The sequence below is a fragment of the Typopeltis vanoorti genome, chromosome 20, assembly GCF_054136105.1.
Source record: "Typopeltis vanoorti isolate ZY-2024b chromosome 20, IOZ_Tvanoo_1.0, whole genome shotgun sequence".
Lineage (NCBI taxonomy): Eukaryota > Metazoa > Arthropoda > Arachnida > Uropygi > Thelyphonidae > Typopeltis > Typopeltis vanoorti.
In genome coordinates, this window is record NC_143568.1 from 70,448,844 (window position 1) to 70,463,140 (window position 14,297).

The window sequence follows — 14,297 nt, forward strand, 5'->3', positions numbered from 1 at the left end:
TTTCATTATTTTCTGAATTACCTGTTTCGTTGCTTTCTTGTTTCTTATTTTCCTGTTCATTTTTCTTTTTCTCCCTATACTCATTTAAACGTCTCTCAACTTTTTGCAATTCTCGCGTTGTCTCTCTGATGATCTGCTTCAACTTCGCAATTTTGGCAGTTAATTCATTTTCATTAACCTCCTCCATTTGCACAATAACCTCGTTGGCAGGGATAATCTCCTTGTTATTGCCTGTGGTGGTTTTTTTAGAATTACCTTTCTTGCCCTTTTTTGGAGCCATTTCAAATGTACACCAAAGATCAAAATATCTTAATAAAAATATATGATAAAATACTAAATACACTATAAAACATTAAAATCTACACTAGTATACTACAAAACACTAATTTTCTAAGGGAAAACACAATAAAAAATTATCTGGAAAGACAAGGAAGATACCTTACACAAGTTCCTCCAAAAAATAAACTCTTTCCATCATAAAATTAAATTCACATTAGAACTGGAAAACAACCATTATTTTTTAACTAGTACATCCACCTTTTTGGATGTACTAGTTAAAAAATATGAATGGACAAATCAAACTTAGAATCTATCGTAAACCTATAGATACTGGACGTTATATCCATTTTAGATCTAACCATCGCTATGAACAGAGACTTAGCATTATACATACTATAAAACAGAGTTAAAAATATCATCACAGAAGAAAAAGACGTACTTGCTGAGCTTTTCCTTATATCAAAAACTCTATCACAAAATGTGTGGACAGACTTATGTTCGTCAAACATGTTGTTTATTATTTTAACAGTATAATAGAACACAGAAACTAAGTAAATAATTAATTTATTAATTATTTACTCTTCTTAGAGGCGACAGAAGCCCTAAAACACACTCCAAATCTCAACAAATATGGCTGTATTAACTTGCCGAAGATCTGGGAGACAGTCATATTAAGAAAAAACTAGCACTTTTCTAGGACTCTAGTAATATATGATAGCATTTTTTTTTTTTTTTCAGATAGAGGGCGCCAAAATCAGGACTCTAGTCTTTGTGTTGTTGCTACAATTTTGTTTAAGTACACTATGTTGTTTTAGTCTCACGTATTGCGACAAACAGTGTTTTTGTGCTCTGAAGACGCTGGTTATAATACCAGCGAAATATCAGCATCAAGTTAATAAATTAATTATTTACTTAGTTTCTGTGTTCTATTATACCGTTAAAATATAAACAATATCTATCACAAAATGGTTATCCTCAAAACATAATCAATAAAATTCTCTATAGAAACAACCTCTGGTGACACAGTACGTATCATCCATCATCATACCCTATGCAGGCTCAGTCTCCACCAAAATAGCAAGAATTATGAAGCCTTTTAGCATCAGAGTTGTTTTAAAACCTACCATAACTACACGACAGTTATTAAGATCCCCTAAGGATAGCGTCGCTTTCTACAAATATGCAGGTGTCTACAGCATACCATGTACGTGTGGACTGATTTACATAGGCCAAACTTCACGAAGCCTAGAAATCCGAAAGAAGAAACATGTCAGAGATGTCAATAATAATAGAACAGACACCTCAGGGTTAGTACATTGTGATTATTTCCTGTCTGTAGGACTACTGCAGCTTCTTTGAAGGTTCTATATTTAAAATCCTCTTCGATATATGGCATGGAGCTGTTGTCCCAATCTATTGAATGGTTTGAAGTTGAGAAATGATGTACAATAGAAACCAGGGAATAATATCAAAAGACATTTGGAAAAACCAATTAAATTCATTAAGTTTAACAGAACTAAATTATGCAAAAAATGATAAAACATGACTTAATACCAATGACTAATTCTTCAAGCTTAATGCGTTTGATGTCACATGTGCTCTCCAATTTGTTTAACTGTTTTTTAAGTCGTTACTGCATTCTTTTGTTTTTGCATTTAATATTAGTATAACCTTTCCTTTCTCATCTTGACAAAGCCAGACAGACACAGGGGGCAAAACTATTTATCAAAACCATGGTCCAATAAATCCAATTTTATGTATCAATTTTAGAATCATATTAAATAAAAATATTAGAATGAAAGAATGAGTACACAGCATCATGACCAGTGCCGGATTTACGTATAAGCTAAAAAGCAACAGCTTAGGGCCATGCTATCTGCTGGGGCCTTAAATCAAAAAACAAAAAAATATAAAAATTGATAAAAAAATATTCGTAGAAAAATCACTCAAATGAAGTCAGACATATCACAATAATAATTTCTAAATAATTTTAAATATACAAAATATAACATTAAAATAATTTTGGTGCATTGTAAAAGTGATTGAGATATTTTGTCTTCTTTTTTTTTTTTTTTTGAGGATTATTCGTCGTTTTTGAAACACTTTAATTATATAATTATTTCTGTGATTTTGTAAATGCATACTTTACTGTTTTTTTAATAAAAATTAAAAGACAATATATTTTCATATATTAAAAAGGCATATATATTTTAAATTTTTCTGAGACCAGCTGATGTAATTTAAAACAGTAGGGGGCCTCTGGGTTTTGTATAGCTTAGGGCCTCAGCAAGTCTAAATCCGGCCCTGATCTTGTTCTTCGAATTCTGAGATGAGACCTATTTGTCGCCATTGGTGTTTTGTTATTTTGTTTCTGTTTATGGTATCTGTGATTGTTTCTTTTAATATGTTGTTTATTTTCTTCAGTATGTCTGGTCCTGTTTCCCTTCCGTAAATTTTGTCCGTATGTCCAATTCTATCTACTCATTATCATATTAATTTTTAATTAATGATATGATAATAAAATAAGAGAATTACATTAAATAAAAACAAAAATATTAGAAAGCAATTTCACAGCATTAGCATTCAGATTGTCCAGACAGAAGTAATCTATGATAAGATCTCTTAAATAGAATGAAAGAGGAAACATAAAAAAAAAAAATGTCTGATGCAGTTACCAGTGCCTAAGAAGACTGAAATGCAAGATTTTCCAATACTAGAGAAACTTGCAAATAATACAAAAATATGGAAGAAAATTGTTGATATAAGATAGTAATAATGTAAACTGAATATACATTAGAAAACAATGATCACGATTATTATTTAAAAAAAAAAAAAGAAAGAAAGAAAGAAAACAGCATTATCACCTTGAATACGCTGTAACTGATAATGTGTCTGCTGCTTCTCTTCATCGAATTCATGCTGACATGGATATTTATTTCTTTCATTTGGAATATGATTTGAATGATTGTTCATATCAGAGGTTATATCCACCAATCTCTGTTTTCTTTTATTTATTTTTACTTGCCTGCTCTTTGCATCTTCTGGAAAATGTATAGGGGAAATGTCATACAAGTCATTACTTTGCTTAATGTTATGCAATTTTTTATGTCCTTTTCTGGCAGGCAACTTACTTATTTTATTCATATTCTTGTGTCCTATGTCAATACTCTTCCTGCTGCAACTGTAAATAAAGAAAAAAAATTTAGGAGACAAATAATAACTGATTCACATTTAAACATTTTTTCTCTGTATATTAAAAGTGATCCAACAAAGTTTTTGGACATCAATTATTACCAAAAATTTCTTTTCTGAATATAAATTTTAATGCACATGGTGTCCATAAATTACAGGAAAACTTTGCTTAACGCAATTAATTAATCCCCCAATTAATTTATGCTAAGCAAAATAAATTAAGTGAATACGATAAATAATAGGAATAATTATAATTCATCCATCAGTTAATGTAAATTTGAAAGAAAAAAAAAATTTATAAGCTATGTTCGAGGATAAAATCATCAAAGTTAATAAAAATCAATTGCTTAAATTTTTATTTAATGTCTAAACATTTGATTGAGCTACTTTTTTTTTTACAAAAAAAAATAAGTAAAGATGTTTGACTAGTGCTCGACTTTTAATCTTGTCGTGCAATTTGCAATAGCTGGCAATTGCTTTATCAAGATTTGGGGGGATTTCGAAGCTTCCTTCCATATCAGGATCAGCATCAAACAAAATTTCTTAGCATGCTCAATGTGATTGAAAACTAGCTCAAGTTCCTGTGCAGTTAGCTTCTTTGTAATATTCTATTCTTGTTTGCACTCATTATCTTATTCTTCTTAATGTGCAAACTGTTCTTCTAGTTGAAGATCATTCTCGCTGAATGGAAATCGAGCAAGTTTCTCACATCTTCATTATCCATTTATTAAATTCAAGTCCTTTTCGAATTGTGCTGATTTCTTCAATACTGTTAGATCTTGGATTTTGCACATGATAAACTAACGTAGGCTCGAATATAAAGTCGCCTTCTGCATTGCCTCCTAATAAAAGCATAGGATGATCTTTAGATACTTTGTATCCTGGTTGAGATGCTTCAGTTTTAGCTAGGAAAGTTTTTGTTGGCATATGCTTCCAAAAGAGACCAGTTTCGTCGATGTTGAATATTTGACGAGCATCAGAATCATCATCATGAATTATCCTTTCCAATTCTTCAGGAAACCTGGCCGCAGAATCTTTATCACACTAGCAGATTACCCAGTTATTCTTTCGTTATGCAGTCCAGCTAGATTTTTAAAATGGTCCTGAACTCACAGTAAAGCTTTCACATTCCTCTTTAAATTTGGTCTCTTTCATGATGTAAAATTATTAAGAACTTTTGCCTGAATATTCGTTGTACTAAGTGGTATTCTTTTTTTGGTTACGATCCTCAATCCAGAGTGATAGAAGACATTCCATCTTGATCATTAAATGGCTTCTATTTCGGGTGATCTGCATGCTTAAAGAAGTGGTAGCAAGTTTCCCTTATCCTTTGTATTATTATTATCATTATTAGAAACCTCCTGAGAGTCAGGGACTCATCAAGGGAGGCCACATACTACATGCACCAGCTATCATACTTATTCTTGAATTCATTCACACTGCTTGCACTCACAACATCGAATGGCAATCCATTCCAATCACACACCACCCTATGAGAGAAAAATCTAGCTCTTATCCCCTTCTTAGCGGTATTCATTCTCAGCTTCCAAGGATGTGCTCGTCCTTTCCCGACCCTCCATAAATTCCATCAACTGAAATCCTGTATGATCCTTTCAGAAGTTTGTAAGAAGTTTCAATCATGTCACCCCTCCTGTTTGCTAGTGTCTGCAGTATACAAATTCTCAATCTGTCTTCATAATCAGTATTCTGCAATCCTGATGTCATTTTTAACACTTCCCTTTGCACTCTCTCCAATATATCAGAATCACAAAGGAAACTCCTGAAACCAGGAGACCAGACATGAGCACAATAGTCCAAGTGAGGTCTTATCAAGGCCTTGTAAAGAGGCAAAATGACATCCTTATCTTTACAATTATTCTTTGCTCTTATTTAATATAGTCCAAACTGTAGACTCACTGTATCCGAGGTCTTGCACAATCATTGTATTACTAGCACCACTTTCATGTCTCTTAATGGCTTCCAGCTTTTCCTTTAATGCAATTACTTTTCTTCTCTTTTTATTATTGTCACTTTTTTTTATCAGTCTTTCTCTTTTCCATATCAGGGGTTAAATATAATAATGCCTTGGAGGTATCTAAATTAAAGCAAAATGAAGGAAAAGTGATTGAGTAAGAGAACAGAGTTTGCATGTGCACTTGCGATGATAGCTTTGAGTCAACTCTCACTGGCAACCACCCACAGCACTGCCTAACCACTGGCTGCTACATTGACAAGTACCACCACTCACTGCAGTTTGGTAACAAAAAATTTCACATACCTGATTGATCACTCACATAAATGCCGGAAATAATATCATTTCACTCGATTGTGCTAACTAATCATGCATATCGAATTCGCGTTAACAAGGCTTTCCTGTATTCACCCCATTATATGCATTAATAAAATCATTATTATAGGATTTCATCATTAAAACAGCTTGCAGTAATTAATAACACAACAAATCAAGAATTTTTTTTCCTTTTTTTTTTTTTCACAGAGCATCCACTAAGGGCACAGTGACAACACTGAAGGAGAAAGCAATGTGTGTTGTGCTGTGGGGAACCAAATCTCCAATTACTGTATAGAGACATTTTCAGGAAAAATATAAGAAAGCTCCACCAACAACGGGCAAAAAGCAGAAAGCTTGCAGCGTGTCCTAGTGGCAGCCAAGTCTTTTGGTCTCTTGCCAAAGTAATTGGTCGCAACTTTTGTCCTACACTACTCCCCCTGTTATCATATCCAAATGGCTCAATTGCAACATCACCCACAGAAAAAGCTAATCTCCTGGCTTCACACTTCACCTCCATTGCACACATAACCGACAATGGCAAATGTCCCCAGTCATTCCAACTGCCCAACACACACAATGCCTCCCTGTATCCTTTTGCCAGAAAGAGATCATAAACCTATTGTCAAAATTAGACACAAAAAATGTTCCTGGCCCTGCTGATGGCATTCCTCCAATTGTCCTGAAAGTCTGTTGAAAGTTTATTTTTTACTTGGTTAGAGTATAATAAATTTAGTTTAATCCTTTATCCAAGTGTGAGCAAACAAAGTTTGCACCTGAAAGTATCTTCAGGACTGGGTTAAGGTGGTACAACACCAGGGCAACTCGTTGCAAAGGTGGAGCAGGATACCAACACTCCTATCTCAGTATCTCCTATAATGCAAAACACATCTCCTTGCGGATATGTCTAATATCATGCATTAAGGGAAGGGCCACTACCCAGACTAGTTTCGACCTTTATTGAGGTCTCTTCAGTGGGAGCCAGGCCCAAGTGGAGATATCAGGCAGAAGCATTAGCAGGTCATCTCTACCTATAGGAATTGCCAATTGGTGTGCCACCCAGTCCTGAAGATACTTTCAGGTGCAAACTTTGTTTGCTCACGATTGGATAAAGGATTAAACTAAATTTATTATACTCTAACCAAGTGAAAAATAAACTTTCAACATCTTTCTCTAAATCCAGAGTAAATTATTAAAAAAGGGTGGCACACCAATTGGCAATTCCTATAGGTAGAGATGACCTGCTAATGCTTATGACTGATATCTCCACTTGGGCCTGGCTCCCACTGAAGAGACCTCAATAAAGGTCGAAACTAGTCTGGGTAGTGGCCCTTCCCTTAATGCATAACATTAGACATATCTGCAAGGAAATGTGTTTTGCATTATAGGAGATACTGAGATAGGAGTGTTGGTATCTTGCTCCACCTTTGCAACGAGTTGCCTTGGTGTTGTACCACCTTAACCCAGTCCTGAAGATACTTTCAGGCGCAAACTTTGTTTGCTCACACTTGGATAAAGGATTAAACTAAATTTATTATGTCCTGAAAGTCTGTGCAGCAGAACTGACTCCTATCCTATGCCGTCTATACACACTCTCCTACTCCACCGGTATATCCCAAAGCCTGGAAATTGGCCTATATTCAACATTCCCAAAACGGGTGACAAATCGCTGCCATCTAACTACCGCCCTATCTCACTCACCTCAATCCTATCTAAAGTGATGGAGAAAACCATTAACTCTCAACTCCTACTCTACCTTGAAGGCACCCAGCTATTAAACAACCACCAGTATGGATTCCGTCGATGCTGATCAACAGGTGACCTGCTGCCATATATCACCCATCTGTGGACATATGCCATGGAAAAATTTGGTGAAATCCCAAGTAGTCGCATTTGATATCTCTAAAGCCTTTGACCAGGTCTGGCACAAAGGCTTATTAAGCAAACTCCCATCATTTGGACTGTCTCAGGACTTCTGCAGATGGATTGCCAACTTCCTGTCTGGACGCACACTATGTGTGATGGTAGATGGCTCCCTATCCTCCCACTATCCAACAAATGTCAGAATCCCACAAGGTTCAGTTCTCTCACTGCTCCTCTTCCTTCTATACATCAATGACCTACTTCAGTTGACCTCCAACCCAATACACAGTTTTGCAGATGACAGCACATTGTACTCCTCCCTTTCATTTGATAAACATCAAATGAAATTTGAACATCAACCACAATTTCCCTTAACGCAGACCTCAAAATATCCTCCGACGGGGCTCAGATAAACTCGTCAACTTCAACGCTCGTAAAACCCAGTTCTGTCTTATTTCACACAAAAAAGAACCTTTTTCCCCCAGTATTATTTTCGATAACACTCAAATTCCCAGACAAGATGAAATCTCTCTTCTCAGAATTACCATGACATCAGGCCTCTCCTGGCATAAACACATCAACAACCATTGCATCGTCAGCTTCCAAAAAACTAGGCTTTCTATTCCACTCAAGAAGCTACTTCACTTCAAAACAACTATTAACCCTATACAAATCGCAAATCTGCCCAGCTATCGAATACGGTTCTCACATTGGAGTGGGGCTCCTAAAAGCTCCCTCAAAATGCTTGACTCAATACAGAGGAGAGCAATTAAACTGATAAATGATCCATCTCTTACTGACTCACGCCCCCCACTCTCACATAGATGCTTAGTCTCTGCAATTTGTATATTCTGCAAATATTTTCATGGAAAATATTCATCTGAAACAACATCAATAATTCCCCCACTCTCTACTAAACCCATTGGAACACGTACAGCCACCTCCCCTTCACAGTACACCTCGAAACCCACAGAACAAGTTTCTTTTCCTCCTCATTCATCCCTGCTACTGCTGTACTGTGGAACACCCCCCCCCCCCCCCCGATGTATTTCCCAAGGAATACAATATAGGCTTTTAAATCGAATGTTAATAAGTTCCTCCTCTCCCATCCCGCTACCCATATATGGTACTCAAGTACTATAAGTTGATCAGCCAACCTCTCGTATATGGGCCCAACATAAAAAAAAAGGAAAAAAAAAAAAACAATCACTCAAGAAATAACTTAATTAAAATAAAAATATCTTCAGTAGTGATATTAATTCTGAAACCATTCTAAGACACTTCCTAAAATAATGCATTTATTTAATGAATTTATTAATAAATTTATTTATTTATTAATGAGGTGAATAACTGGTGGACACCCTAGATAACTAGAAATCAAATTACTAGGTTTTATATATCCAACAAATGTTCACTTTTCCTGTACTAAAATGTGCACAATTATTGCATAAAATGAAGAACATTATGAATTGATTAGTTTCATATTACTGTTAAACAGAATATAATTATTTAGTCATTTTAATAATCACTAAAACTTTCAGTTACAGCTACATTAAAAAAAAAAAAAATATATATATATATATATATATAAAGTAATTCTAGAACAAATGATACAGCAGTTGTATTCAGCTATATGAAGGCTCTGTAATTTAGTGATAAGAACCTGCTCTAAACACATAAATATGTTTTTTTTTCCAGCTGTCTGCTGCTCCAAAGTCTCAGAAACTTGCAATCTTAATGATATTACTAATGTTGTTAAGATTACAAGAAAGTCATATACCCAGATTTAAGTGTTTTTCATAGTTCAAAGCACAAACATAAATTTTTCATTAAATTGCCAGTCTACTGCTACAGAAAAGTAAAAAGAAATAGGAACAGCCTTAATAAGAGAGGAGTAAAAGATGCAGAGGTGAAAGAACTTTTTCTCACAGAAACTCGAGTTGTTCATTCTGCAAAACAGGCAAGCTGGTCAGAAGAGCACATACACAATACTCTAGGCTTACAGTCTCTTAGCTGCTCTCAGCATAATTCCAAATAACAATAACAGAGAAATAAAAAAGTAGAAAGTAAAAATTTAACATTATAATTGCCCTCCAATTCTAAGAATACAATTCTCAGCATTGGATTTGCTTTGGCTTTTTCTACTTAAAAGATACAAGCTGTGTCCAGGAGTCCATATATTCACTTTTAATTAGTCTTTTCGGTTTCACTGGCTTGACAGTCTTACTAATGTCAGTAATTTTTCATAATAGTTAGCTGAATATAGTTTCTTCAACTGAACAAAACTTCCTCTAAAAAATTCACTCCAAATCCATTCATTATTGATCCATTAGGCACATACCAGTCTTTCATCCATGAAATTCACTCCAAACATTTAAAACTTTTACACCATTCCTCCAACACAACTCACACAGACTCAATTTTAATCATGGCTTTCTTCTCAAATTCATTCCTATTATACCTTGGTTTGCAACTTTACTCTCACTCTTCTTTTCCAATTTTTCCAGTAACTCTTTTGTGTCTTCTTATATCTCATACTATCACCTTTTAAATCATAACTGCCACATTTTAGGGAAAGACAACATATATTAGAATATTAATTAAAAACATTCATTAATACTTCCTTTATTTTCCTACATTACCATCTTCAGGGATCACAAAATAATGATATGTGCATGCAGGCACCAACACTAAGCAAATATGGCTGAAGAAAGCAACTGAAGTCGGTCCTAGAGTCCCAAAGGTGCCCCCTAGTGGGCTAAATTGGGTTGTCTTGGCTGTTGGGCTGATGTTCTTAGAATGCAAGCTTCCAATATTTGGAGCAGTCTCATGCATCCAAATTTGATGATGTTTGGGGAGTTTTTTTAGAGCTGAGGCTGATTCCAGGAATAATCTTTCATATTTATACTTGCTGCAGTGTAGTAAAGTGGCTTTCTTCCAGCGTATTTTGTGGTGGGTATCCAAAGCATGGTCAGCAAGTGATGAGTGGCTGTATTGGTCGAACTGGATATAGTCTTATATTCAGATATCCTGATATTAGATGTCCTGCCTGTCTGGCCGTAGTAGGACAGTTTGCAACTACAAGAGACTTGGTATGCTCCAGGCAGGTCTAGGGTAAGTGACTGGTCTTTGTTGGAGAAGATAAGAGATGCCAATTTTTATATGGTTTGTGACAAGTTGTCAGGTCATATTTAGGATTTTTGTTAGCTTTTCAGAAGTACTCCAAATATAAAGAATGATGATAGATTTAGAGTAATCTCTGTTATGGAGGAGGTTGTGGTTAATTGGTTTTAATATTTTTTTTATTTTTGGGGGGTTGTATGCATTGGCTATGAAGGTGTTAAGAATATGGTTAAGTTCAGTAATTAGGGCATTGTTATCTGAACAGGGGGTGCTTAAGGGTCAAAGCTCTATAACTGAGAGGAGACCTCCACATAACCTTTAAAGTAATGCGGAGAACCGACCAGGACTTCTGACCTAATGTCCAATCCTCACCTTCTCGTGGTGCACCCTGTTGGGTATCTACTTTGATACTGAACGAACGAGGATGGGCTGGCAATTTGGGATTTAGCCAACCAAATTGTATTCTTATTGGTTAAACCAAAATAAAAAATGATGGTACAACATGACAAATTTCATGCCGGCTGGGGCATCGCCCGGTTAAACAAGGCCCCCGTTGTTTTCGCCAGGGAACCAGGGCGAACAGCGAAAAGTCAGCTACTGGAACAAATCTGAAAACAAACCCCAACTCAACATCACCAGAGTTAAAGATCAGTACTATCAACGTAAGAAGCCTGAATGGCAAAGAAATGGAGCTAGCTGAGGAATTAGATAAGTACCAGATCGACATAATAGGGGTGACTGAAACAAAAAAGACCAAAACTGGTGAGATCTTTCTAAGTAATAAATACAAAATGTTATATTCAGGCAATGACAACCAAGGAAAAGACGGAGTAGCCATAGTATTCAACACAAAATACGAGGCTAATCTTCTTGAATGGCAGTCAGTCTCAAGTAGAGTAATGTGGGAAATATGAGAATGGGGAACTGGACAATGAGACTTATTTGTGCCTATGGTCCCACAGAAGGTTCTACTAAGGTAGAAGTGGAGGAATTTTTTGAGGCTTTAGAAAAAGCAACTGACACAATGAAAAAGGAAAAGTTGGTCCTTGTTGTGGATCTAAATAGAGTAGGAAATGATTGTGAGACATACAAAAATATTTTGGGAAAATTTGGAGAAAAGAGCAAAGCTAATAATAATGGCAAATATCTGTTGGATTTCTGCTCAGGACATGGACTGGTTATTACTAACACCATGTTCCAACATAAAAATGTGCACAAATTCACATGGAGAGAAGAGGCTAGGAATAAGAAAAGTCTCATTGACTATGTTATTGTTGATAGTGATGTTTTCTCCCTGGTGCAGGACACCAGAGTGTATAGAGGATTTGAAATTGGAAGTGATCACTATTTAGTCTTGAGCAGGATAAAATTGAATTTCATATTGAAAAGAATAACATGTAAGAAAGTTTTAAAGTGAATAAAAGTTGAGCAGCTCTCAGATGTGAACTGTAGACTAAAATACAGAAAGATTATTGAAAAGAAAATGAAAGAGTTTGAGAACAGGAATCAAACCTTTGAGATTCAGTGGCAAACTCTGAAGAAAACATTGACTGATTCTGCCAGAGAGGCATGTGGTGAGGTTGTGTGCAAGGATAAAAAAAATCAGAACTCCCTGGTGGACACAGGAAGTTAAAGAGACAGTGAAGGAAAAGAAGAAAGCATATCAAAAGTTCCTGGCAAATAAGTCAGCTTTTACTCTTACAGAATACGGAGACAAATGTAAGAAAGCTAAACAGTGTGTAAAACTAGCTAAACAAAAGTCATGGGAGGACTTTGGCAAGAATATAGAAAATAAATATCAAGAAGGTGGCAAAATATTCTGGAGGTTGTTGAAGAAGCTTAGGAATGGAGGAAAGAGTGCTGTAAAAGGAATTAGAGATGATAAAGGTAATATGAAAACAGGAAAAAAAGATATCCTTGAAGTATGGAGTAATTACTTTGAAAAACTGCTAAATGAAACAAGCAGTGATGACAGCACAGTGGTAAAAAAACACTGACCAGGCATGCAGTCAGGAATACATATCCATATTTGAAGTAGAAAAAGCCATCAAAGTCTTGAAATATGGAAAGGCAGCAGGAGCAGATGATATTCGACCAGAAATGCTGCAGTATAGTGGCATTAAAGTCTTACAGTGGCTGCACTGCATAGTTCAGAAAGCCTGGACAGAGGGACGAATTCCCGATGATTGGAGTAGAGCTCTCATAGTACCCATATATAAAAAGGGAAATAAAACTGAATGTGAGAATTAGAGAGGTATTTCCCTACTGAGTGTTCCTGGCAAGATCTATGCAAGTATACTTGAGAAACGGTTGAGAAGAATTGTGGAAGAAAAGCTTGGTGAAGAACAAGCTGGATTCAGGCCAAATAGGGGCTGTCAGGATCAGATCTTCACTTTACGACGAATAGTCGAGAAAGCATGGGAATATAACAAAGATCTGTATTTAAGTTTTGTCGATTTGGAAAAGGCATATGACAAAGTGCCAAGAGAGAAGCTATTCAATACGCTGCAGTTATATGGTGTCAATGGGGCATTATCAAGCAATACTTAGTCTTTATTTGAGTTGTAAGTCAGCAGTTAGAATTGAAAGAAGTACAGGAAGATGGTTTAATGTTAAATCTGGTGTGAGACAAGGATGTACATTATCCCCTCTGTTATTCATTATCTATATGGATCACATTATGAAGGAATGTGGTATTAAACCTGATATCAAAATTGGAGATGTTAATGTCAGCTCTGTGCTTTATGCGGATGATGTTATACTTCTAAATAAATCCACTACAAGTCTGCAAGATTCTCTGACTAAATTGAATAGCTGTTGTAATAGATATGGTATGAAGGTCAGCAATAAAAAGACAAAGACAATGAAAATAGGCAGAATCATTGAAAATGTCAACTGTGTTGTGAATGGAGAACCTGTGGAACAAGTAAAACATTTCAGCTACTTAGGCACGATTTTTACTGAAGATGGTAAATTAAATATAGAAATAGACAACAGAATCAGCAAAGCTGGTATGGGGGGAAGTCAATTGAATAAATTCATATGGAATAAGAAAGAAATTAGTCGGAACACTAAATTAGCTGTATACAAGACAGTGTTCAAACCAGTTTTAACTTATGGATCTGAGAGCTGGGTCAGAAGTAAAACACTTGACCAAAGACTAGAGACCGCAGATATGAGAGTCCTGAGAAAGATTAGAGGCGTGAACAGATGGCATCAATGGCAATATCATATTAAAAATGAGGATATTAGGAAAGAACTTGACATTGGCAGCATCCAGGAATGCGTTAGCAGAGCTAATCTCAGGTGGTAGGGTCACTTAAATAGAATGGGAGAGGAAAGATTAGCAAAACAAGTGTTCTCTGCCAGGTTGGCAGGAAAACGACCCAGAGGAAGACCAAGATATAGTTGGATTGATAAGGTACAAAGTGCCTTAGACGATAGAAATATAAGATCTGATAATGTTGGAGTCTTGACAAGTAACAGACTGATTTGGAGGAAAATTGTAGATAGGAAGTTAGTAATGATGTAATTTTTTCATGTAGTACTGTCA

General features: G+C 35.6%; 1 protein-coding gene across 6 annotated transcripts in view; it reads right to left on the reverse strand.

Annotated features, from left to right (window-relative positions):
• Positions 1 to 14,297, reverse strand: part of LOC150095552 (uncharacterized) — a 486,687-nt gene that overhangs the window by 302,934 nt on the left and 169,456 nt on the right. For 5 of the 6 annotated variants that reach the window (XM_090410226.1, XM_090410229.1, XM_090410228.1 and 2 more), the window contains exon 9: positions 3,144 to 3,460. In XM_090410226.1, coding sequence (XP_090266352.1) covers positions 3,144 to 3,460 — 317 coding nt within the window. The remainder of the gene's footprint in view (positions 1 to 3,143; positions 3,461 to 14,297) is intronic. The other variant, XM_090410227.1, reaches the window with a different exon arrangement.